At 48.2% G+C, this 27,591-nt stretch overlaps 1 protein-coding gene across 1 annotated transcript in view; it reads left to right on the top strand.

Moving 5' to 3' along the window:
* LOC122369732 (GTP-binding protein REM 1-like) overlaps positions 1-27,591 on the top strand; it is a 69,874-nt gene that overhangs the window by 32,709 nt on the left and 9,574 nt on the right. The window contains exons 4-5 of the mRNA XM_043344669.1: positions 8,349-8,548; positions 20,292-20,383. Coding sequence (XP_043200604.1) covers positions 8,349-8,548; positions 20,292-20,383 — 292 coding nt within the window. The remainder of the gene's footprint in view (positions 1-8,348; positions 8,549-20,291; positions 20,384-27,591) is intronic.

The raw sequence follows: 27,591 nt of genomic DNA, 5'->3' as shown, positions 1-27,591 counted from the left end.
CCCCCCTGAGGTTTTTCGGAAATAGTGCAAAAACGGCGGCGCGCAGCGCCGCCAAATTTTGGGTACCTTATGGGGCAAACCTTGCGCATCTTTTGATGAAAAAAATTTGACCGGGTCATGTCAGGTCACGGAGTTATGACGTCACAAAGGGAACAGCCTCCGGCCGGATTTTCACAAACTGAGTGCCAACGCCCGATGTTTCCTGCCGGTGGTACGGACATCGGTTGATGGATCGTGATGAAACTTCCCATGCATGTTGGGGCAAGTATTGGCTATCATATGGTATAAGAAACTTGACCGGGTCAGGTCAGGTCACGGAGCTATGACGTCACAAGAGGAACAGCGTCCGGTACTATTTTTGAAAAGCGCCCGAACCACTATTTTGCTAATTCTTGTCACCTCAATGGGAATATGCAGCAATATTAGCTTCTATAGGGAGCAAATGGACCTTCCAAATCCAAAAATACAATCAGATTTCAAAAATTTAAATTTTGATTTTTCGAATTTCTGCCGCCGACTGTGACCTTGCCGACTTCCGGCGCTCCCAACGCGCCATTTTTAGAGCTAGGGAAACGAAATACATACCAAACGATAGAGAATTGATCAAGGAACACGATAGTGAAGGTTTCAAGTCGATATCTCCCACCGTTTTGCCGCAATCGTCGCCGAAAGTTGAAAAAAGTCTATTTTTTCCGAAAATTTGACCTTTGACCGGTCAAAAGTAGGTCAAATGTTGACCTAGGACCAAAAAATATACCACCAATCGCGAGATCTCGGCAAGAGCAATCCGTTGGTCTTTTCGGCTAAGCTCTACGACGCTCCGTTTTCAAACGCCAAGGGGGGTCGCACCAACCCCCCCCCCCCTGCATGGGCGAAGGTGGCAGATCGCCGTTTACGGGCGAGGGTTAAAGGCATACGAATTGTTCATACTGATTTCCTCATGCAAAAGCTCGAGTTTCAAACTTCTGAGATGTAAACTGTAGGAATGGCAGAGTCACAAAGTTTTTAGAGAGGCATGGTTACTTTACTTGACCTGTTGACCTGACCTTAGGTGACCTGGTGTCCAAATTTTCACACACGATGCGAAAATGAGGTAGCATAAGCTATACCAAGTTTCGCGGCGGTGCGCGCCGCGGTTTTCCTTAAAGCGCAAACAACTGGCAGGCGTGGCCAAAAACGTCTCCCACCGTCCTCCCCCCCCCCCCCCAATCGGGCGAAGACTGATCCTGAAACTTAATGTTTGGTCTTCACGGCCCTCCATGTGGTCCCCAGTAACTTCAGACTTGTGGTTACGCGCCTGCAGACAGCTACGGGCATGCTGAGAGATATGGACAAAGAGACAACACATATGAAGACAGAGTGAAGGTGTAAGAAAAGAAAGCAGCGTAGATCCCGATAAATTGCAAAAAAAAATGTTTGATAAAATGATTTTTCATGCGTCCTCTCCTGACTTTAGTAGCACTCTAGAATTCTGAGAGCCCTGGAAGCCCAATGTAAATCATATTCTGTTTTCCGCCGTAAAACTCTGCCGTAGAAAGTTAGGTAAGTGGGATGGAAAATGCCGTCCCGCATAAAATTGAGCTTTCCGTGTAACTTTGTAAAGGTAAATGGGTCCCAACAGAGCCCTTTTTATCTGGTAGTGTTGTTTGAAGCCCGCCTACGAAATTGGAAACTCCTGTCAGCCTGGAATCAGTCAGAAAGAAAGAAGCCCCATATTACTTTTCCATGTTCGCGTGTTAGCTGTTTGCAAAGTCTGACCTTTTACAAGCTTTTACTTCTGCTAAAAATGACCCCGAAATGTGACTTGTATTGCCAAATAAATAAAAAACACTGATTTTCTCACGCCGATTTACTACCTGCCCAATACCTTAGAATAAAATTTATCGAGCTACTTTTTCGATATCCCTCTTTCGTCTTCATTATTTGAATTGATGTATTAAAGACATGCCGACAGAAAATGTAATTTTCCATGCAAACCTTGAGTCTAACCAGCTACCTGACCTGATCATCTACATGTATCACGCACTCTTAGAACCCCGACTAGTCAGGTGTGCAAAAGCCAACATTGCACTTCCCCACATAGTCTTAAACGCTGTGCTGGACAGATATCTGTTCCGTGAAAATTGAGTCACAGCCTGTCTCCACTTATCGTAATTCATAAATCTTATTAATCATCAAATTCTGTTCAATTCTGTAAATATCCTGCTTCCACAAACCGCAAGATATCCGACCAGCAGTCACATACATGTGATACATCGATACATACATCGATACATGTATCGATCCTGAAGCCACTCTACCACGGGCTCTCCTCTCTGCACTGCTGACAATACCCGAACACCTGAGAGGTGATACAGTACGCAGCGGCCGGCCGGCTCCGGCGCGCTGGTAATGGGGAGGTAGACTGTGCCGCCATACACAGCAGCCCGGCGGTGCAGTCTACCGGTGCACCGCGCAGAGCGGCCGACTGCGGCGAGGGACTTCGTCGCCTGTTCGTAAAGCACAGATGATAGGCGGTTGTTCCTATGCACCCAGGCTGTCGCTATCATATAGGTACAACTGTTGCATATTAAAATTTTGTTTTTGATCGGAGAGGGATAAAACGCGACAGCGTTAAATGCGTTTGTCAGTGGTCGATGTCCATTGTCCAGAATATCACGAAGTCGATCATAACATTTTTGACTTTATGTACCGATACGCTGCATAACATTTTATTTACTGCAAGACTTCAAGAATTTTCCTTTTTTCAAAACGACAGAAGGTTCACCCTATGAGCTGATGCAAAAGAATTTACCACAGCACATACGCTAGCTAAGTACTAAAATGGTTCGCTAATTTTACATTCCTAGGCATTGTGGTGCAAGAGATCTCTGCTTTGTAAGACGGGCTTGATAACTCTTGAACAGCAATTTGCATCAAGAAGTATGTCGCAATGGAAGATAAAGCTTCATTTTCTAAGCATGCGGATACACGTCCATGTCCGTAAAGGGAACGGACGCCGATCTTAAGTACCATGTCCACTCGTCGACTTCCTTCATACCGGTCGCCGTTCCCATTTTTACCACTGGTTACATAACTGGAGGGCGGCGACACTGGACGACTGGTCGGCAGGGTACCCCAGGGTGTCCTCAGGATCGGCTAACCCGCCGACATGGCCTCCTCAGGGACGCTGAGCAGATCGCAAACGAGCCCATTGACGGCGGAGGGCCGCGAGCGGCGGACGACGCTGCTCGGCCACCTCCGGGATGGGCTCCGGTCGTGGGGTGACCCCAGTCTGACCTCTGGAATGTGCCTGGTCGTGGGGTGACCCCTAACTGAACCCTGGGATGGGCTCCGGTCGTGGGGTGACCCCTAACTGACCTCCGGGATGTGCCCCGGTCGTGGGGTGACCCCTATCTGACCTCCGGGATGTGGTCTGCTAGTGGGGCGCCCCGCCCTTACCTCAGGGATGTCCTTTGCTCGTGGGGAGCGTTCCTGGCGTGACAGGCCGGCACAGATCAGTGACAGGTCGTCTGACCAGTCGCAGACCTGTCTGACGAAGATAGGCCTCCACCGCGGTCCAGTCCGTCCGATAAGCCGCCCACACGGCACGGGAGTTTGTTTGAGGGCTGATGCAGTTGCTGTGTCGAGTGTTTACCTGTCGCGCCGTAAGGCAGGACGTGCAGACAGTAATTAAGATTTCCCTTGGGTGCTGTCAGCACTACAATCCATGGTATTCATGGGCCACTTTGGGGCTTGTGCTGTCTGCGAGCCGTCCTTGTGTTATGAGGAAGCACTGAACGCATGAGGACTGCGGTCGGCCATGGACATTGGACAAGACTTTGGATAATGCCGTAGATGGTTATTGGTGGTTTGACAATAAGGTGAACCGGTCAATCTGCACCCGATAAATAGCCAAAGAAGGTGGTGTTTTATTGACAAAATTTTAAGCAGCGCTTTTATACCTACTTGAGAAACTTTGGAGTGCGGCAGGAGCTCAAAGAGTTCGCCAAGCTTGCATGTAGATTGAGGATGATAATTTTGCAATAGAAGACATTCATTATGATAGCGATATCCAATTATGCGGTTGGATTTCGCAGTCACGCAATCTACCAACATTTACCGAGCTGAATATCACAGTCCATCACCAAACACAGTGGTTTCCCAACAGACCACGGTATTGCTAGCACGGTATATTTACTCGGGGGGGGGGGGGGGGGGGGCTGAGTGAATGGTGGTGGAGCTTTACGAGTATCTGTCCCGGTGTGTACTGGTCTGGACCAGTCTCTCACCAGCTCATCAGCTCAGCGGCTCAGCGGCTCAGCGGCTCAGCGGCTCAGCGGCTCAGCCGCTCGGGTGGCTCTCGGTCACCCCAGCCGGGCCGCTACTGCCGCGGTGGGGGAGGGCGATCGATTGATAAACGTTCGCCACCCCTCCCAGCCTTCCGACCCGACCCGGCCCCACCGACCCCACGGCCCACCCGCTCCAGCTGAGTACGGTCGACAGATGAACACGGAAAAAAGCCTGCCCTCGTCCCGAGCAGTCTTTTATGTACAACGGCGCAGCGGGGGGGGGGGGGGGCAGATAAGTCATCCTCATCGGACATGTATTTTTGGGGAGGGGGATTCCTGCGCGTGAATCAATATTTAACTATCACATAGCCATGGGAAGACAACATTTAACATTGTCATTCTCCCGTTTAGTTTCGGCTTTCACCTGCCGTGTTCTTATGGTGATCCATTACCTTCCATCTTCACTCTCCCTCGGCAATCGCATGGCTCGTAGCTGAGAGCGCCTGCCATACTAAAGGCGAGGCGCTCAGAACGTAATGCTAAGATCACTACTTACTCAGTTCAGCACTCAGGCCTCAGAGTGTCGTGCTCGTATGACCGTGCTCGTATGACCGTGCTCATGGAGCCGTGCTCAGAGCGGTGTGCTCAGAGCGGCGTTCTCAATTCCTGGGCCGTCTCAGCCCGCGGTAATCTGCATTGATTGCCACGGCCGGTCTGCCGGGTGGGGTATATTCCGTCCACACAGACTGCGGGTGGGGGCCCGCTGGGTGCGGCCCGCTCGGACAATATTTACCCGGGGAGGGGGCAGAACTACGGCGCCGAGCCGTTCCCCGTCGGCGCTCGACGCGGCGGGGACAGCAGAGCGCCGACCATGTCGGCGTGATGTGATTTTGGGGATGGAATGCGCTTTTGCATGCTATTTTCGCCCCGCAAACACTTTGCTGTTCTACTGCGCTGCGCAAATCTGACATAGGTATGCATGGGATCTAACTTTCTAACTTATAACAGCTGGATAGTTTCTTTGTGTTCTCAAGTATAGTCGACAGCTCAATGAAGTGCACGCCATAGCGGCAGTGTGATTCGCTATTCAGCTGCTTAGCCGACCCAACGGAAAAGCACAAATGTTTATTGTCAGATCGACACCCTTACGATTCCATGAGAATGCGTTTTATTGCACTATATTCTGCTTAGATTTATATAATCACTGTTCGTTTCTCATATTTGTTGGGATTATATCACCAGTATAGAGTAGTTGATGATCATCCATGAAGTAGCATTGGTAAAAGCTTGCTTCCGTACTTGAGATCAGGGCCATCCAAATATGTAGAGGCATGGTTCGCCTTTTGAAAAGGCAGAATGCTATTTTCCCCGGTGACTAGCTTTAGTCCTCTCACCGCGCCTTCCCTACTGAATAGAGGTCCTGCTTTAGCCGTGCCCTGCACTACGCTAATGATGACCCTGTTTTGCCAAAAGTCACGTTCAACGAACGAAGTGGTGCTGCATGTATGCACACAGACTATATCACCCGGAATGCAGCCAAATAAATATGAAAAGGGTTTGCTTTGTAATGCTCGCTTTATTCTTTTCGGTCGTGCAAGGCACCTATTTCAAATGCTTCCATTTCTTCCTGCAAGCTGTTACGTGCAAAATGTTTGCCTAATGTCCAACCTAATAGCTCAGTGTGAAGGAAGTATATCGACCGAACGTGGCGTGAGCCGATTCGGGTGTCGTCTTGTTTCTGACGGGGACAGCTACCATGGTATTGTACCCAATCGTTACTTTGTAAAAAGCCCCAAATGAACTGGAGTCGTGGTGTCGGACAATGTGGACGCGGTAAATGCTCGATGCTTTATTCCACCGTTTATTCGTAGAGTCCTTATCGGATGGTATATGGCCGCGGACCAGACAGCCACCATATTTCAATGCCACGCCACAACAGCGACGTAAATTTACAGCACATCATGTATGTAAGCGGAATAATAAGCGTGCATATCGGTATTATGTCAATGGCTGATAAAGTATGCGGCTAGCGATAAGTCATGCATATGTCAATAGCCTTGGGAGCGTGTCATAAGCTGCAATAAACGGTAAACGGTAAACGTCCGTAGCGGTTTCACCCGTGGCGCTAATGTGGATGTGTCCCCTCACCTCACTGCATACGGACATTGACCTATAAGGTAATTGGATAATAAAGCTGGCGGCTGACTATACAGGGTATCCTGTTCCATTTCCTACATGTTTGCGTCCTCTCGCAAGCCCCGCGGTGGTGTCCTGGCACAGTTGGATCCACTTTTCCGCTGGCAGGTCCATGTCCTTGATCACTGGCTCATGACTTCTACATAGTTGACTTTGTTTGTTCCCCTCCGTCACTGACTGCTGGTCTCCCCTGACTTCCCGTTCTCTCTCTCTCTCTCTCTCTCTCTCTCTCTCTCTCTCTCTCTCTCTCTCTCTCTCTCTCTCTCTCTCTCTCTCTCTCTCTCTCTCTCTCTCTCTCTCTCTCTCTCTCTCTCTCTCTCTCCCTCTCTCTTTCTTTCTTCTCTCTCTCTCTCTCTCTCTCTCTCTCTCTCTCTCTCTCTCTCTCTCTCTCTCTCTCTCTCTCTCTCTCTCTCGGCAGTTCACACGGTCCTTACCTGTTTAGTACCTGTCTCCCCCCTCTGACTGACTCCCCGAGTTCTCTCTCTGTCGACAGCGGCAGCTCGCGCGGTCCCTCCCTCCCCCTCTGACTCCCCGAGTTCTCTCTCTGTCGACAGCGGCAGCTCGCGCGGTCCCTCCCTCCCTCTGACTCCCCGAGTTCTCTCTCTGTCGACAGCGGCAGCTCGCGCGGTCCCTCCCTCCCTCTGACTCCCCGAGTTCTCTCTCTGTCGACAGCGGCAGCTCGCGCGGTCCCTCCCTCCCCCTCTGACTCCCCGAGTTCTCTCTCTGTCGACAGCGGCAGCTCGCGCGGTCCCTCCCTCCCTCTGACTCCCCGAGTTCTCTCTCTGTCGACAGCGGCAGCTCGCGCGGTCCCTCCCTCCCTCTGACTCCCCGAGTTCTCTCTCTGTCGACAGCGGCAGCTCGCGCGGTCCCTCCCTCCCCCTCTGACTCCCCGAGTTCTCTCTCTGTCGACAGCGGCAGCTCGCGCGGTCCCTCCCTCCCTCTGACTCCCCGAGTTCTCTCTCTGTCGACAGCGGCAGCTCGCGCGGTCCCTCCCTCCCCCTCTGACTCCCCGAGTTCTCTCTCTGTCGACAGCGGCAGCTCGCGCGGTCCCTCCCTCCCCCTCTGACTCCCCGAGTTCTCTCTCTGTCGACAGCGGCAGCTCGCGCGGTCCCTCCCTCCCTCTGACTCCCCGAGTTCTCTCTCTGTCGACAGCGGCAGCTCGCGCGGTCCCTCCCTCCCTCTGACTCCCCGAGTTCTCTCTCTGTCGACAGCGGCAGCTCGCGCGGTCCCTCTCTCCCCCTCTGACTCCCCGAGTTCTCTCTCTGTCGACAGCGGCAGCTCGCGCGGTCCCTCCCTCCCCCTCTGACTCCCCGAGTTCTCTCTCTCTGTCGACAGCGGCAGCTCGCGCGGTCCCTCCCTCCCCCTCTGACTCCCCGAGTTCTCTCTCTCTCTGTCGACAGCGGCAGCTCGCGCGGTCCCTCCCTCCCTCTGACTCCCCGAGTTCTCTCTCTGTCGACAGCGGCAGCTCGCGCGGTCCCTCCCTTCCCCTCTGACTCCCCGAGTTATCTCTCTGTCGACAGCGGCAGCTCGCGCGGTCCCTCCCTCCCCCTCTGACTCCCCGAGTTCTCTCTCTGTCGACAGCGGCAGCTCGCGCGGTCCCTCCCCCCCTCTGACTCCCCGAGTTCTCTCTCTGTCGACAGCGGCAGCTCGCGCGGTCCCTCCCTCCCTCTGACTCCCCGAGTTCTCTCTCTGTCGACAGCGGCAGCTCGCGCGGTCCCTCCATCCCCCTCTGACTCCCCGAGTTCTCTCTCTGTCGACAGCGGCAGCTCGCGCGGTCCCTCCCTCCCTCTGACTCCCCGAGTTCTCTCTCTGTCGACAGCGGCAGCTCGCGCGGACCCTCCCTCCCCCTCTGAACCCCGCTCTCTCTCTCTCTGTCGACAGCGGCAGCTCGCGCGGACCTCCGTCGATGCCCTGCAGCGCCGGCACCTCCATGGCCAGCTCAGCCAACTCGAGCTGCCTCAACCTCAGCCGGCCGCGGCCCTACGTCGGCCTGATGCTGGGCGCCTCCGGCGTCGGAAAGACATCGCTCATACACCAGTTTATGACGTCCGACTACATGAACGCCTACGACGCATCACTAGGTAGGAAGGAAGGCTGGCATTTGTGGGATGGTTCACGGCTGGATGGGTCGACTGTACACATCAAACGCATTTGTTATTGTTTTTATCTGGGCTGTGCTAACATAAAGACGAAATAAAGCTGTTGTTTTGAGCACGTTCAGTGCACTAGGTCGAATAGAAGCGTAGTCGTTTGGAGGTTGTAGTTTATATTGAACACAAAAGGACCCAGATGAAAGTCGCCTCAGAAGCTGTTGCTAGGCTGACCCAATCTGGGGGGGGGGGGAAGGGGGTGGCGGGGTCGATGGGTGAGGAGGGAGGCTGTCAACTAACCCTCTGAAAACGGCTGCTATTTCCGAACGGGTGAAGGGTGCTCGCTCACTTGACATGGCCTAATGGATTGGCAGATCTCTGAAAGATTTCAACTATTGTGCGGTCCAAGTCCGTTATTTATAGGCAGATAAAATGTTTAGCAGAGCATGCCGTTATCAAGTTGGAATCGTTCAGGGAAACTTTGAGATGATAAATGGCGAGGCAAAAGTGAAGCTTGGTGGGCATCCTAGCGCGATTATGCATGATTTGGCACGATGTGTTTCTGACACATAAGCATAGTGTCCATTATGTAATATGATGTATTCCCGTTAATCCGGCTTAGTGGAAGCAATCTGAGCAATCTTCACTGGTCCTCACGACCCTTCATCTACGATAATGCTCAGGTTAATTGGTTCATCTGGGCGTTTTAGGGGATGCAGATGTGCGGTTATCGATGGAAGGCTGCGATTTGTGGAAAATAATAGACCACGCTCGGGGGTCTGATTTATTACTCAGACCTTCATTGCAACGCTGCGAATCGAAGCTTGCAGCCAGCTGGCCACGTACGGTTCACACCGAACGGGGCTGTAAGAAAATTAGGTTGCTAAGCTGAATGCAATGCCTTAAGTTCACCCAACGTTGGATGCAATAAGATGCATTATGTAATTACATAATACATATAGGTAAGGTAGGAAGGTTAGCGAGCTTCCAAGTTGGTGTTCTATCGTTCGTGTGCCCCCCATTTCAAACCAAATGTTTTTTTTTTGTTTTTAACGAAAAAAATGTCGTTTTTTAAAGAACAACATTAATGAAAAATTTACTCCCTGTTTTTCTTCTGCTTAAATTGCTTTGAAAATGTTCAATTTATTAATTCTTAGCAAAAAATGGAAGTTTACACTTCCGCGACGGGCTTAGTCATGTTTAGCTTTTCGTTTCAGCGCAACTGCATGAAAGTCTAAATATGTAGAATTACTTTGAATGTAAGCACCTACACGTAGAGTAGTTATAACACATCGCCTCTGTAGGCAGGAATGGTGAAGTACATGCGACTGCATAAAATGGTCAAAACGAAGAGGAAGATAACCATTCCTGGACAAATGGGGCTCTTTGTTCTTCTCCTCGTGTTTATTTATGAGCTTATTTTCTCCATTTCAGAAGGGCATTTTCGCTGCAAGCGACGAACATTCCCTGCTTCCATTCAAGGCTTCGAAACACTAAGGAAAGACAAATATTCAAATGCGCACTTGTTTGCATATGAATTGCATCAAGCAGTGGCATCACAACATCACACACAAATAATTTCAGTCCGTGCGCCGCTCTTGTTGCAAGAGGACCGCACCCATTCCGCGCTTATCGTGCATGATTTAGTAACTTGGCTTACGTGGCTCAGTCGAAAACTCATTTACTCTTACACCGTTGTGTATGTTTGCACGCACAGTCACTCCTCCCTTCCCGGACTCTGAGCAGCAAAAGAATTCCTTTCCATACCTTACTAAGCACAGGGTGGCAAGGTGTCTTTGCTTTGTCCTTCTCACCTGTCAACTATCCCGCCTCGCTATGAATTTATGTCCAGACATGACCTTGTTGTCCTGTCCGTGCATGACGTGCATACATGACCTCCTGCACCTATACCCTATCGGCGATATCCGCCCCATATCTCAGACTCCCGCCGACATCATCAGCCGCCCGCCGCTGTTTGTCCCACCGCCTGAGGTGTTTGTCGTCGGCCGACCGTCGTCGACAACTAACAGCTTCGGTCCCGACGGCCCGCGCCGCGTCCGCCGCCCGCGCCACCTTCGGGACCCGGTGCATTGCAAATGGCGGCCGGCGCACAAACACACGCACTCTCGGAGCCTCGTTTGGATTTGGAGATGAGCCAACAGCGCGCGCGCCGCGTATTGCGGATGGGTCAAAAGGCGACCAAAGATAGAAAGCAACTGAAGAGCCATCGCGTTCTGAGTGATGCGTACCGAATATGAGAGTTCAGTTTGTTATCTTGTTCAGGTGGAACAATTTGAATGGCGATAACTATTGATTGAAAATCGACGACTAATTTAGGTACTTCTTAGTGACGCGGCCGTCAACCCGCGCCGGGTCGTGGTGTGTTTGAAGCTTTGAACACCCCTCCTTGGTGTTTTTTTTTTTTAGGTACCTCGTGACGATTTTTGTCATGCCTTTTAGAGCACTTCACGGATAGGCTTTTCAGGATCCGGCCCGGCCCATATCCGGCAAGTCATATCCAGATCCGCCCATTATCCGTGTTTCTTTGAATTTCAAAATCCGGCCCGCCCATGGCCCGTATCTCAGCCATACATCCAAAAAATATCCATAATAATCCGTTTCATTACAAACCGGTTGTGAGACTATCAGCATATCGCCATAAGATCCAAACGTTGGACACTAGGAAGCTATCAAATTGTAATAACAGCAATCTTAGCCACTGCAAAATACATTTTGTGGTAAAAGCTGCATTGCTAAGGATAGGGGTAACACATTGACCTGGACCTCAGCATTTCACAAGGTTGGCTATCATTAGAATTGTTAAGAATCTACTGTGGTCTACCGGGTGGCCCAAAAAAAACGTTCCGAACTTTGGAGGCCTATATCTCAAATTCGAGTGCAAATAACGAGCCAAAATTTTCATCAAGGTAGCGTCACTTCTTTGCGCATTGGTATGCCAAATTATAACACTGTAACATCATTTTCAAGCCAGCAATCTTATGTTGAATTAAGTAACACGTTTTTGCTTTTTTTGCCGATGTTGAACGGCAGTAATGATTGGCTTAGACGTACCATGTTAGAAAAAAAAGAATGAAAAGATAGAACACGTGAATGAAACCAGAACGCGTGTTGTTATTTTAAATATTTTTGTCCCACTTATGTGCCAAATATTCAAATACTGAGCCAAAATAGTGTTAATGGATGCCATTTGTTTTAACAAGTCCTATTTCGAGCAGGAGTGGCACGGTGCATGGGTTACTGATGATCGCCCTCCCTTCAAGAAGATCAACTAGTTATCGACCGAATAAGGAAAAAAGCTAGAGGGAATGTGTCATCCTGAGGCCTTAACCATCAACGAGACTAGTTGCCAGTAGCAGTCATGGCTGCAGGCCGTGGTGCCGAGATGGAAGTGGCCCGCTCACTCATATTTTTTAGTAAAAATCTGAGCAAAAAAGTAATTTTTACATGGCATGCTAGAAACACGAACCATTTAAAAAGTAATTGACTGAATAACATAAAAATCATACCATTTACTGAAAATGTATGCCGCATTGACTATTAAAAGTTTCAATGTTGTATCTTTATCACTTTCTGAGAAATATTGATTTAAAGTTGGGAACGTTTTTTCTGGGCCACCCGATATAAAAGGAAGAGTACTTATTACGGAGCGAGCGAAGCGAGCGAAGTCTTTCCTTAGATTAACGGAAATTTCTGAGTATGAGCAGCCGGCCGGCCGGCCGGCCGGCGGGCCGGCCGTGCGGACGCTTTTGCGAGGCTTATATCTCAGCAACCACTTGACCGATTTACACGCGGTAATTTTTGTAGGGTAGCTTCATTCCTTCTACCAAGTATTGGACTATTCCCGATGCATGTGGGTGACCACTTATGCACGTGCCAGTGCCACGTGCAAAACGAAGAGGTGTCAGTTTTGTAATTGTTGCAATATCTCGATAGCTACTTGGCCGATTTCGCTGAAAGTTGGCATGTAGGTAGGCACCCACTAGGCACTGCATATCCATGTGCCAGAGTTGGGGTGCTGCTGCACGTGCGCACGTGCAGGGGTCGTTTCCAGATCTCGAGAACGGCTGGACCGATGGCGCTCAAATTTGGTACACGGTTAGGGACCAGTTAGTAGGGTGTCGTGCACAAGTCAGTTGGGACCCATTTTGCACGTGCGCACGTGCAGGGTGCCGCTCCCAGATCTCGAGAACGGCTGGGCCGATTGTGCTCAAATTTGGCACATCGCTAGAAACCGGTCAGTAGGGTGCCGTGCACAAGTCAGTTGGAGGTACCCCTCGAAATTTCGCACGTGCAAGACTCACCCCCTCGCTCGCTCCGTTAGTCGCCCCAAAAGGCGCTATACTGGTTCTAAATTATATAGCAAAACCACAATCAATTAGTAAGTCAAATGGTAGGTAATAATAAGTATAATACAATGAATAAATAAAGTTTCATGACATTGGCAACATTCTATATGGGAAAAGGCAGAATCAAAACACCTCAAAACACATTGTTTGGAAACTAGCCTTGGAATGTGGTCTGACACACTCTACAAAGAATTTGACACTGAAAACCCAGCTGAAAAGGTAGGTATTAAATAGCCTTGAGCCTGACTTTGGTCCTAAAATGAAAGGAAGATAAGTTAAACCGGCATTTTGTCGTATCAACAAGACGACACAACACAATACACAGACAAAATTGACGATAGTGGCGCAAAAAAGCAAGCAAGGATTGATTTTTTTTTTTAAGATCCGCTCTCTCTTTATGAAATAGGCGAGCTGATGACGTAATATTGATTCGTTTACCCTTTAAGTTGAATTTCTGATCAGAAAATATTTTTTGGCGTCATTTACACTGAAAATGTTGATAACATCAGAATTTAATAATATCGTCTTGGATCGTTTTTATTTCTAAAAAAAATCATCCACGAGGCATTGCGCCAAGTTTAAAACTTTTTTTTGCAGCGTTTTATTCAACTGGTTAAAAGCATCTGTTATTGCGCATGTGTTTCTAACCTTGCGCAGTGTTTGTTGCTGTCTGGAAGATTGAAAAATTCGAGAACGCATTATCGTTTTTAATTATACATATTATATGGGGACTGTTCTCAGGACAAGTGAGTTATTAACACATTTTTTTACATGATTCGTATCTTATTCAGGAACCAGCGAGCCATGGTGGATATGATGCCATGGCGGTTGTTGTTGCTTCCTCGGTTAGGAACATGGCTGAGTCTGCAGATTTTATGTTGTGACCATCTATATTCAAAAATTTGGTTGGTGCTGCCATATACCTTAGAGACTATCATGGCTCACAAAGGTATGCTTATAAATCTCATGTAAATCAATTAATACTTCTGCTGCAGTGCCTAAGAAGTTAAGTTACCTAATTCTTAACATGAATATTGAATGCTACAATTTTATCCGTTCTGATCCGTGTTCAACATTCAATTCCCAAATCCGGCCCGCCCAGATCCGTTCTATTTTTCCAAATTTGGGATCCATTCCTATCCGGTCCACGGATTTATCCGTGGATAACGGATTTATCCGGCCCATGAAGTGCTCTAATGCCTTTATATGCAAGTTTTCTGCGCAGGTAGTGGAAATTTTCAAGTCAATTCGCTCAAAGTCAGGTCACCAGGTCACGTAAAGTGAACTTACCTCGGAACAGGTTAAATGCTCGCCATAGGCACACGGACTGAACGATCGCTTTGAAACTTTGATGAGAGTAACACTACGTATAAAATATAATTTCTTCCTAATTTCTTTGCTTATGACCTGCATCACATCTATGGGTGCAAATATTTCCTATCAGGTATTTATTGGTCCCGGTCTCTCTTCTTGTTCAATCTTCTGCGGTTCCAAGGAATTCGGTCATACAAAGGGGCCCGTTGGCTCCTGCCATTCCTACTGCTCTTGCGGCGCTGATCAGGAACAGTATTGGTCCGCAGACTGTCGCAATTCGTGTCCATGGCTCCTGTAGAGCTGAGCCGACGAGTTTCATCCACCCGAGCCAGATCACAGTTGGATTATTCAGATCGCGACAGGAATCTTCCACTTCGTTCGTCTCAGCACCCGATGAGCCCATCAAATGAGATGTCGAGTGGCTACTCTGCAGACTCATTTTGTTCCAACGCAGAGGCGCCGATTGGCTGGTACATTTTTATTCTCTGAAATTTGATCAAGCGTATCTAGCAATCTCATCACCTGATAGAACAATTGGGGCTAAGAAGTTCCGGACACCCTATGCATGTGCGTACTTTCTCTCTGATCACGCACAGTGCCAGTGTTTTCATTAAGGATCGATTAAGTAAAAGGTTGTGTCGAGTGTCCAGGGAATAGAGCTTTCGATGGACAAACAACCTTTATTGCGTTTCGCTTAAGTACCGCATTAGGCTTACAGCGTACCGCTTATGGTAATGGTTATGATTTATTTCCCTTTGACACATGCGTATATGCAAAGATCTTTGGACTGGGTACCGGCTGCAATGAGCCTTTGCAATATCTCATAAAATTGGTGAAGAAAACGTCTTTGTTTACGAATTATAGCTTTTGTTTCTGTTTCAAGTACCATTCCACCATAAAAAACTACTGACATTTGAAAACTTTTATAACTTTATAGAATTTCAAAGCATAACGGCTTGTGAATCACATTTGCCAGGCCATTCAAAATCCACCTTAGCATATCACCCCTCCAAATAAAAAAGTGGTTCATAATTTCTAAACGGAATTGCAGTGGGCATAAGACCCCTATGGTATGTGAATCAGATGCGTTAACCAAATAGCCCCCTCCAAACCCCAACCATCCTCCTGTTCCGGAGTCTCTGTCCTCTGGAAATGCCTAGCCCTGCCCGACGCCCTGTCGATGGGAAAGCGTCGGTAACGAATGGCACCCGGCACGCATATTTCACCATTGATGACCGCGCAGAGCCGGTGGCTCAGCGGCTCAGCGGCTCAGCGGCTCAGAGGCTCAGGTGGGAGGCTCAGTTGCTCATGTGGGAGGCTGCCCAGCAGCGGCGGCAGAAATGGACCTCGGTGATGAGCAGTGGCTCGCTGACCGCTCCGACGCGGGTCTAATTGGCAGCCGGCACGTGACGGCAGCTGCGGTCACCCGAGCTGACATACGGTAGTGGGTGGACGGTAGAGCACAGGACGGGCGGCAGCTGCGGTCATCAGCCGTCATTGGGCAGCTGGTGTACGGCGCGGGATAGGACGGGAGGCAGCTGCGGCCATCAGCCGTCATTGGACAGCTGGTGTACGACGCGGGATAGGACGGGAGGCAGCTGCTGCCATCAGCCGTCATTGGACAACTGGTGTACGGCGCGGGATGGGACAGCCGGCAGCTGCTGCCATCAGCCGTCATTGGACAGCTGGTGTACGCCGCGGGATGGGACAGCCGGCAGCTGCTCATCACTGCTAGCAGTAGGCAAATGGGCGGCAGCTGCAGCTGCTGCTGCTAGCGGGGCATAGAATACGGGATGTAACTAATGCTAAATTTGCAATCCAAGGGACGAACTACATATATAGCTACATATACTCTGGACGGCAATACTATTGAATGCAGTCTGACGGGAGTTTGCTGTCATATTAACCTGGAAAATTCAGCAAATTATTCGAATAAGAAAAGGAAAGAAAAAAAAAAACGTATGGCATTTCGGCCCCGACGAACACTGGTCGCACTGTTGGGCACCTTCTTCTGTTCTTAGCGGGGAAGTCCACAGAATGACAGCTGTCTTCATCATCCTCCTCCCCCCTCCCCATCCACACCCGTCAGCATCAAATACCTCCGGCGTCCCAGAGCCACCCCGGAGCCGCAGATGAATCCGGAGCCGGAGCCCGGAGCCGGATGACAGGCAGTCCCGAGCCGGAGGACCTGCTGCCGGGACGGCCGGCAGCCAGTCATTACTCCGGGTGTCGTGTTGCAGCTCTGGTGACAGTGTGGGGGTGGGTCGCCGGCGGCCCCTCATTAGTGGATCGTCTCAGGTCACCGAGGCCGCGGCAGGATACAGAGTGCAGACAGGTGTTTGTGCCGGGATGAGACGCCGGTCGGCTGAGACGGCCGCACAGGGCGGACGGCAGTGAAGGCTGGGTCTTGGTCGCAGACAGCGACACCCACAGGGGGATAGGCCGTCACCTACCTGTGCTGGATGACGGTATGATGACTAGGATCAAGGCCATGGGAGTTGTGGCTATGTTGTCAAGTTATTGGCTTGCAATGCAGGAACTTGCCGAGAATGAGCTATGCGATACCTTGTCGAGCTACAACTACAAGCGTTTAGTTATCTAAGTGTTGTTGGTTCTTGTAATAGTCACATAAACCTGAAAAAACAAGAGTTTTGTTATTTGCATCATTTTATAGGTACCTGTCAAACCATAAAGTGATGAAAGTTAAAAAAAAAATTGGAACATGAAATGTGTAGCAACGTCTCATGAAAAGTAATATTCCTGAACTAATCTTCGTCTTTTTTGCACTGCTGCATACATGGATCAAAGAAACAAAAGACTACCCACAGAAACATCATCATCGGCGGCCCAAACCGAAAAACATGATGTAGGTACTGGCATGTCTCCGACCTTTGCGAGTTAAGCACGCTCTGTATAGTGTGTAGTGTAGTATCGGCGGGCAGCCAGTCCGTGCCTGCGCCGTGCCTTGTAGGCGCGCCGTGTGGGGCAGGGGAGCCGAGCCATTACCGCCTCCGGAGGCCCGATCCATTACTGGCCTGAGAACGGCACACGGGTCGATTTCAGAGACGGAAGCTCATCTTCCTCCCGGACCAAGGCTAAGAACGGCCGGCTTATCCGTGGTTTGATACCCAACAGGGATTGGAAGGGGGTCGAGTGTCAAACCAAGCTGAGCTAACCGACTTGGCCCACACGGCCAACTAAGTCAGCCTTGCTGGGAAGTCAATAGTTGTTTGAAGGTTTACGAGATTATTGATATTTGATATCATGCGGAGACTAAATCAATGGTTGTCCTGCGGAGTGCCAAACTCTGAGAAGAATGTGACGAAACACACATTTGTGGTTAGGGACATCATCCTGTTGCTTAAGTCGTCTAATCATGCCACTTATAAAATCTACCGATATGCAGCTTCAAGCTTTAGGTTTAAACCCTTGCCGGACCTATTGGTTTTCTGCATACGCGCCGGCCGAGGGAGGGGGGTAGGACCCCCCTCGCCGTTTCGCTCCTGCTGGAGCTAGCGCGTCGCGGAAAAAACGAGCCTGTGCGCCGTTACGAGACGCAGAGACTGATACTCGAATTTAAGGTCCTAGGTCAATCGGTGATCTCTGAGGTCAGGTCAAGTGCCCCAAGGTACGGTTCCGTTTTTGGTAAATAGCTTCGCAAAAAAAAAACGGCCGCAGAGCCGCGATTTTGGCAGAATCGTGTTCGCCTCGCTCAGGCGCGTCGAATGATATGCTTTTTGTTTGGGTCAGGTCAACTTAGGGTGTTGACCTCAGGTCACGGTCAGGTCAGCGCCCCCAGGTCACGAAGTTGGTCAAAGTAGGTCATGTCGCAATTCGATTTAGCAGGTCTTTTTGAGTCCATTGGTGGCTTTCTTGACTCGCTAGCTCAATTTGATTGGGAGTTATTGACGAAAAACTAATATGACCCTAATGACGTCATAAATGACGTCACGTATGGTCAACATTGCTAAAGTGACGCATATAACCTTGCAAGGAGTGCATCAAATCACGATTCTGTGTGCTTGGAATAAATGGAGATCGTTCCCGGCGCCAGAATAGCAGTTTTTATTTTTCCCCATTGACATATAATGGTGAGGTCACGAAAATGACCTGACCTCATATGACCTTTGGGGAAAAATCCGAGATATACAAGTTGTGAGACTCGTAATGGATATTAGATCCTGAAAGTTTCATTTCCCTGTGAAAGCTCCTCTGGCAGTGAGGGCGTTGCGAAGCTGCGACATCTGAAGACCGTGCAGAGGTTCACTTATGACGTCATATGTCAGTGACCTGACCTGCAAGCCGAAAATGTAGTTGATGTCAAAAGGATCCGGCTTGAATCAAAGGTCAGGTATGCCAAGTTTCAGCTCTCTATCGCCAGCGTGTCCGGAACAATCGCGAAAAAACCCTATGGGGGGGGGGGGGGCGGTGCCCAGCCCTCGGCCGGCGAGGGTTGAAGCTGTAAACGGTGGCTCCCATCTCGGTGCCTCCTAATGCGCAGTAATGTTACGACTATGGGTAAGCGGGCGGTGGCATTGGCCATGAGGTCATCGTTTGTGCTCATTGATGCGCTCCATTAGCCAAATGGAACCTCCAGCGCAGTTACGGATGTTGTCAACTTCATTTAGATGTATTTCATCTCGGTATCAATTTCGGTGCTTTCTCTGGGCCGAATCTTTTCCATTGCCCACTGTCGATTCAAATCGATTGAAGGTATGATATGAAGGTATTCAATTGAACGCATGATTGAAAAGCTCTGAATGCTGAAGATGGAACATATATCAGTCATATGTACTTGGCGGTCCCAATCCTCAAAATCCTGCTCCTGCCCTCGAGCTTTACGCCTGATATGTGCACACGCAGACGCGGAGGGTGATACCCACGCAAGAATCCAATCGCCAGTCGACCCCTAAAACTGGGGTTATCCAATATCCCAACTGAATTAGATCAACTGAATTAGCTAGCTTAGAGTCTGTTAAGTGTTAACGAAAGAAGACAAATATCGATAGCGATATGATTCAACAGAGTCAGACTCAGATCATCAGTTCACCTCTTCCGTTCTCCTCCAGCGCCCAAGGTCCTCCAAGGTCCAGGATTTTCACATTGTGCTGCGACGGGACGGTGTTTAGAGGCGCCGTGCTTTCGGCGGCGCGCCAGCGGCTGATGACAGCTTCTTAATTGCCTTCGTCTGCGAACCGCGCTTCTCACCGTCAATAATAATACGGTGGCCTGAGATAAGAGCTCGACAGAGGGGGCTTCTCACACCGCCACGCCGCGCGCTGTTCTCTGACCAGAAAAGGTCGCCTGACCCCACCACGCGGAGTTTCCGGGAGTCACCTCGTTCTGTGTCTGGCGGTGCGGTGCGGCTTCCGCGCCCGACTCCCCAGGGTGACGTTGGGCGAGATCCCCTGCCGAACTTTGCCGCGCTGTTTACACACTCTGGAGTCAGAGCCCGAGACCCTCGGAATCCAACGGCGGTAGTTGGAGCCAGGTGATGACATCCTTAGGGGTGGGGCTACTGGGGAGTAGGGGCAGTGCGCGCCGCCGAGAGGGTCGAGTCACTCGTTTCCATCGTCAAGGCAGGTGAATAGGCACGAGTGTTCAACTGGTGAAGCTGTTACGATGAGACTGGTGTCCTGTACAAAGCCGAGAAAGCAGCATCTAACACAAGTAGACAAGGAATACACCAGTGTGAGGGAAAGTCAGCGCTCACTGCTCTGACGACCAGTCTGACGGCCACCTCGACCTGAGGTCAGCAGCGTGCTGTGACTCCGGCTGAGATGTTTCCGGCCTTGGTCCCAGTGCTATAAAACGCGGTTATCTCCCTATCTATTTGGTAGCATTTATGTATAACACCGGTTACGGGAAAAGCGAATCTAAGTTAACGAAATATTTTCTGAGAAAGTAGTAATCATCAATATTTACGATGGATTGGAACGATAAGTACGATATTTTTACGATTCAACCAGTCCCTTAGAATCATAGTTAGAGCATTTATAAGATTTGGCCCATGGACGTGTTTTTCTGACGGCCAGTGTCTGTCTTCGTTTCAGACGAGGAGTACGGGGAGAAGTCGGTGTCGGTACTGCTCGACGGCGAGGAGTCGGAGCTCGTCTTCATCGACATGCCCGACGGCGAAATGACGGTGAGCTGCGGCTCTCTCTCTCTCTCTCTCTCTCTCTCTCTCTCTCTCTCTCTCTCTCTCTCTCTCTCTCTCTCTCTCTCCCTGGATCGTTTTTCCTCTTCCTAATTTTTCAATCTATACCTACCGATCTATCGTTTGAGTTAAATACTTATACAATCATTCCGTCATTTTTTCATGTTGCTTCCTTTCTTTCACTTTTAGGGAAAAAAGTTTGCATCTACCTGAGCATTTTATTGAAATTTTCGTTCTTTTCCCGACCGTATTTTTACTAATGCCTTCTACCAGCCATTCTGCATGCATAATTGAACTGTATAAAAATGTGCATATGCGTAACCATTGTGCATACCTAATGTGCTCTGAGCACTTTGCTGCGTAAGTGGACTGGCCAACGAAATTACGAATGGTCGATTTGGTTTGTGTATGGCGGAAATAAAGAGCACATCTGAAGCTGATACTTAATTTTGATGGCAATTTATAAATGTGCAGAGATGACAAAAATGAAATCGCGACTTACGTCAGCTCTATCCAATCAGTACTCCTTAGAATTCTCACCTGCTCATCTGAATCTTTGCTGTCGATTGTCAGCATTATCAGTCAAAATGACAGTGTCTGGTAGGGAGAGCTCACTGCTATTATGAGTCACGCGTTGTATCCGACGCTCATAAGTCATGATTTCATAACGTCTCGGTATTTGCGACATATGCCAAGCGGAATGGCTGCGGGAACTTGCGCCCCAAAGTTTTCTCGTATCTGCCCACACTCGGGCACATATGAGCCTCAGCAAAACCCAGAGATACTTGTAGCACGTCTCGGTGCTCATTCTTTGTCGCCAAAGTTATCTGCTGGCACGCCACTCATCAAACGAGGTATGCAGCGAAGTGCATCGCTGAAATAGTTAATCGGAAATCACCCGCATAGTTTGAGACCGACGCCCTGTTGTGACACTTCTTGCCACAAAGTTTAAGAAAAGATACATCTTCGATATTGATTGGCTATCTCAACTTTTTGTCAGCTCTACTGGATGTGAAAATATTTTATGATCTTCCACGAAAGCCCGCACGTTCTTGGGGCAAGAAGATAAAAGGGGATGATCTCGGGTCAGCTGAATGCCAAGATGTCATATGATATACATTTTCTTACAGTATTGTGCTCATTCGCTGATGAAATATCCATGTACGTACAGCCCACCGCTAAAGTAATGTGTGGTTTTACCAATCTCAACGGATGGCTTTGACCGACAATTTTTAAATGCGGACTGCTTGAAAAGAAGACGTCAATAAATAAGTTGTAGCTGCAAGGGTGAAGATACATGTAAGCTACATTTAAAGTCTCGTTGCAGTCTGGCTAATCGTTCCTAGGCTTCAGAAGCAGAACATACCCATGACTGAAACCACACATTACTTCTGCTGTGGACTGTACATGACAGTAGTCATAAAATAGCCAACAAAGTTTTTTTGATATATGGGGCATTCCACGATAGATCGTACCAGGCCCGTCACCCTCATCTCTCAGATTTGAATGAAAACTGGTACAAGGGGTAATCATAGGCTCTAAAAACACCTGCCAAAATATCAGACTTCTCAGATGAAAACTTTTTGAGTTACATTGCATAATATTTTCTAAACTTCAGATTGTAAGGGTGAGTTTGATGAGCTATAACTCAAAAATGAGCTAAGCAAGCAACAAACGGTAAACAGCTTTGAACTAACGATGAATCAAAGATTAATACAGTATTTTTAAAATTGGAAAGAAAAGCCTTACATATTGAAAAAGTTGTAGTATTTTTAAAATTGTCTATAATGGTCCTTGGGACCAAAATTTTAGCCATTTTTATTTCTTCAAAATTAACCTCAGGTCCTTTAAAATCGACATGCAAAAAATTAGAAAGGATTAAATATGGTGATGAAATTGACCAATAACATGGCAGTGAGATGTATTTTTACATAACAAAATAGGCCGAAAATATAGAACGAGCTTTCGTCTTACGACATCATCGGGAGAACCCGATGATGTCGTAAGACGAAAGCTCGTTCTATATTTTGGGCCTATTTTGTTATGTAAAAATACATCTCACTGCCATGTTATTGGTCAATTTCATCACCATATTTAATTATTTCATCATGGCAAAACCGACCATTCAATACATAAATTAGAAAGGTGTTCTTTCTATAAATTCCTCATTTAAATGTATACAAAATGGGTTTCCGGGGGGTCGGTACGACCCCAGCTCGCCGTTTCGCCTCTAATGGAGGTAGAACCTTGCGAAAAAAACGAGCATGTGCGCCGTTACAAGATGCATCGAATGATACCACATTTTAAGGTCTCAGGTTCATTGGTGACCCCTGAGGTCATTTCAAGTGACCCAAATTACGGGTCCGGTTTTTGATAAATAACTTCGCAACAAATGGTCGCAGAGCCGCGATTTTAGCATCTTTGTGTTTGCCTAGCTCCGGCGCGTCGAATGGCGTTTGTTCTGGTAAAGTCAGCTTAAGTCTCTGACCTCGGGTCAGCACACTGCCGTGTATTTGGCTCCGCGCCCCGACCGGGCGGCCCAGCCGGCAGCCAGCCCCCGGGCATCACGTGACCGCCCCGAGTCCGCGGCAAAGCCAACCAGCGCGGCGCTGGACAATCAGCGCCGCTACAGAGATGGTTAACAGTCGGGTCAGGCCACGAAGCTGTGTGAATGAGATCATATTGCACATCATCCGATTCGCAAGGTCTTCCCGAGTCCATTGGTAGCTTTCCCGTCTCTCTAGCTCAATTTGATCGAGAGTTATTGACGAAAAACTCTTATGACCCTAGTGACGTACGAATGACGTCACCCAAGGTCAACAATGCAAAAGTGAGGCAAAAATGACTTCAATTGAACTTTCAGTAACCAGTGATGTCACTAGGCAGCTTTACCACACCATTTGTAGACGGTGACGCAAAAAAGTACATTTATAGAAAGAACACCTTCCTAATTTTTTGCGTACTACTTAAACATGATCCAAAAATGTTTTTAAGTAAATACAAATTAAAAAAAAAATTGGTTCCAAAGGAGAAAAAAATTGCAAAGGAAAAATGCAAATGAAAGGAAACTCGAGGTGTTATATATCAAAAAAGTATATATTTCAAAATTTTAAAAATGCATATTATTTTTTGTTTCAATGCAAGTTCAATGCCGTATAGCATTTGGCATTTGGATTATCCGTCTTAGAGTTACAGCCCGCCAAACTTGGGGCTGCAACGCAAGATCCAAAAGCATGTTATACACTATAACTCAAAAACCACTCATCTGATAAGCCTGAAATTGTTACAGGACGATTCAGAGCCCCTGATTACCTCGTAGACCAATTATCGTTAAAATCCGAGAGATGAGGGTGTCAAATTGGAAAAAAAGTGGTACGATCTATCGTGGAATGCCCCATATAACTTAAACAGCGAATACTAAAGTGGCGAAGTACTAAAATGAGCAGCATGATTGAATATCGTAGAAGAATAACCGTATGCTCACTATCCTTTAACAATCCAAAATTAGCCTAAAATGAATGAAAGCATGAACTCTATGCAATGTGCCATATAACATGTTTTTTTTTACTTTTTTTCATTCATTTTAGGCTAATTTTGGACTGCAAATACTAAATTTAAATACCGAGAAATTCGACATCAAATGACAGGGAAAGCAAATAATTGCGATTTCAACCGCTTAGCATGAACTCCATGCAATGTGCCATATAACATGTTTTTTTTTTTTTTACCTAGGACCTAGCAGGCGCATTGCACAAGTATGCTGTAAAACTGCAATGGGCATATACACAGTATTATTTATGGTACGAATAGCAGGGTAACGGCTGTGGTCTGTCATACTTCTCGCCTTGTTACTGCTTCAGGCGGTTCGGCGCCCCGACTGGCCCGTCTAGACGCCTCAGCATTCCAGACAGTATAGTGCCTCAATGTTTAGGTACTTGCGCGCTGCGTCAAACAGAATACTTTATGATCCGATTAAACTGTCACCAACGATTCCAGATGCAAAGGCAGATTTAGTAAAAATTGGCTGACAGTGAAATGGCATCAGTCGAAGTTTCCTCATTAGAGATACGCGAAGAAACAAATCTGCATTCTCCAAACACGATACACTTCGTAGATGCAACGTTAAACGCGCATGTTTTTCTGCTTCTTCACGAAAAAATACCCTGCCTGGGTACTTCAGACTTCAGAGGCAGATTGCATCAAAATCGACACGCGTGCGGCCCGAGTTGATTTAGTGGCGAAACCATTTTGTTACGGGCGTCTTGTTCTATGCCGGCACTCACAGCAGCAATTTTTGTCAAATCATACTGTAAATTAGTTTTATCTGAATATTGCCCTTTAACCCGCGCCCCAGTGGCGGTCTCAGCCAACTTCGCCCTAGTGTGGGGGGGGGGGGCATATGTTAACACGCACCTCTTAACTAAAAAACTAAGAGGGATAGAAAGACGCGGTAAAAAGCACTCGATAGCTCTTGATTCGTACGTTTGAAAGTATTTCAGTCATTTTTCATCTCAGAGCAATATTGGGGTCACCAGAGGTCATCAAAGGTCAAAAGTTGCGAATTGTCATTGTATTTTTCAGAAAACATGCCATTATCTCAAGAACTATGACAGCTAGAAAAACGCTTGGAAAAGCAATCGATAGCTTTTGAGTTGTTCTTTTGATAAGAACATCATAAAAAATGACCTCAGATCAACGGTTTAGCCTCCAGAGGGCAAAAACTCCAAAAATAGCTGTTTTTACGAAAAGTGTTTTTCGACAATAACTTTTGACTTAAAAAAGCCACGACATTTTTATTGCCAGAATAGTGTTCCTCTCGCCGAGACGCGTCGAATGAACTATAATCTGACCACAAAAGGTCAACTTGAAAATTTGACCTCAGGTCAAGGTTATGACCTGACCGGAAAAGGTCATGTTGCATATCAGTCGTTGCGTCTCGGCAAGATAAACACAATGAGGCCATCCCCAGCGTTCTATCTCTTTCCAATCGAGAGTTATTGGCAAAAATCTGTTTGCAGCCTCAAATGACCTCGGATGACCTTTCTAGAGGCTATCAGCAAAAAAGACACCTTGGTCGTCACGGGTGGTCCAAATCATTGTGATTCTGAAATATTTGGACTGTTCCTATGCGTACACACGGATTTAGAGGCATTTTCGTTTTTCTCCATTGACTTATAATGGAAAGGTCACGCCACTGACCTGACCTTAGGTCACGGATATAAAAAATCCGAGATAAACTAATTGTATAAGCGCCCATAACATCATGCAATCCACCAAGTCTAAAACTTCTCTGACAAACACTGCAGGCTGGACATGATTGCAAACTTTTTTAGGCTTGGTCAGACAACTTGACCTGGTGACCTGACCTGACATGACCTGGGGTCAAAATTTCACACATTGTCCAAAATTGATATACAAAAAGCTACTCCAAGCGGCGGGGCGCTAGTCCCGCGGTTTTTTACGTAGCGCTGCGCCGGTTTTTTTTATTCATACGCAAAAAATGCGACAGGGTGGTAACATATGCCCCCCCCCCCCACTGGGGCGAAGGTTAACCACTGAAACAAAGAAGGTATAGTCGACTACAGAATGATGTTCCACTCCGTATACTTCACCAACGCCCACACCGCATGGCTGACTCCACCGCTCCCCCACCTCCTCCCCGCTCCCGGGGCCCACCCTCCGTGTGCCGAAGGGGGATGGGTGCCCGGCGAGGGGGCGGAGCCACGGCTGCCAGTCAGCCCCTGGCGCCACGCCCCTCCGATAACCTCAGTATTACGTGGGAGGCGCGCATCCCTCGAGTCGATTTATTGGTTTCCAACGATTGCCAATGGCTCGTTTCATCGATATACATACCTTGGTACTTCTTGGAGGTACCAAACATGCTCCCTTTTGATATCGCTCGGCCTAGTGCTGAGAGGATGAACCAATTTGCCTGGCCTGTCCTGTTCAGAGATCTGCAGCTTGCATTTATCCGGGGCTTGGAGGATGGTCCTCCACAGCTATTGCAGCGGTGTATTGTACTCCTCGAGACTGCGAGCGCTGCCAAACGACAGGCCGATCCTCTATCCCATTCCCAACAGCTCTGTCGTGTGCGGGTTTGAGATCGGCCGAAGGCTTGAGATCAATCGACCGCAGGTCGACGATCGATCGGTACTATCTGAACTTAGTTTGATTTTAGATAATTTGGTTTTAGGTACAGGTCTCGCGGGTTTTAGCGGCAGGTTTTGCACCTATGAACTTTAGTATACTTCAGGCTATATCTTGGTCGCGTTAAGATTTTGAATGTTGAAGATGCGATAGGCTTGTTCGTTCACAAGCCTGCCATGATCATTTAAAATGGCTTCATTCTAGATCGATTAGTTTCTGAGATATAACCGGAAATGTAAAAGGGCAAAACCTACCCTACCGCTTAATCTTGCGAGAGCCGTACTTACGAATCCGAACTTAATTCTTACAACAGCAAGGTAGTTAAAATGAAATCGGACTTACTCCACAAAAGCTCGTTGGGTCGGAGCTTTCGAATTGTATTACCATTCTTCGTCAGCGAGAGTCGTATCGGATGTTAAGATCGAATCGAAGGTACAGTGCGGATCGAACAAAATATATTATTCTGTTATTATTCATATTTTTTTCGATCCGCACTGTACCTTCGATTCGATCTTAACATCCGATACGACTCTCGCTGACGAAGAATTGTAATACAATTCGAAAGCTCCGACCCAACGAACTCTTGTGGAGTAAGTCCGATTTCATTTTAACTCACAATTCATCTCCACATCATGTCTTTAACCCGGCAGTTGCTGGGGTATTTCGCCACCCACCGTTTGCTGGGGGGGGGGGGCGTTAAACGCCCCCAGCCGATAACTCGAGAACCAATAGGCGCAGCGAAACGCACGAGGCGGCAAACGAAAGAACGCGACGAGACGCTTCAGATGAGTACTTTAAAGTTGAATTTTGAGGTCACAGGTCGGGTCAAGGTCAGGTCAAACACCTGAAATCGGGCTTTCCGTAGCATGGACTTCAGGACTTCGCAATGGGCGCCTCTCGTCATAAACTCTACAAAAACGGTGCACAATCCATCATATAAGGCCTACAAGAGTGTCAGCTCCATGCAGGGGTCAGTCAAGCATAGGTCAGGGTCAAGGTCAGGTCAACCGGGCAGGCACATATCCCCGAAAATAAAAACTGATATTCGC

This window comes from Amphibalanus amphitrite, unplaced genomic scaffold, assembly GCF_019059575.1.
Source record: "Amphibalanus amphitrite isolate SeventyFive unplaced genomic scaffold, NRLGWU_Aamphi_draft 001066F_arrow, whole genome shotgun sequence".
NCBI lineage: Eukaryota > Metazoa > Arthropoda > Thecostraca > Balanomorpha > Balanidae > Amphibalanus > Amphibalanus amphitrite.
Note: the sequence above shows the minus strand (reverse complement) of the source record. Positions and strands in the feature narration are given on the sequence as shown.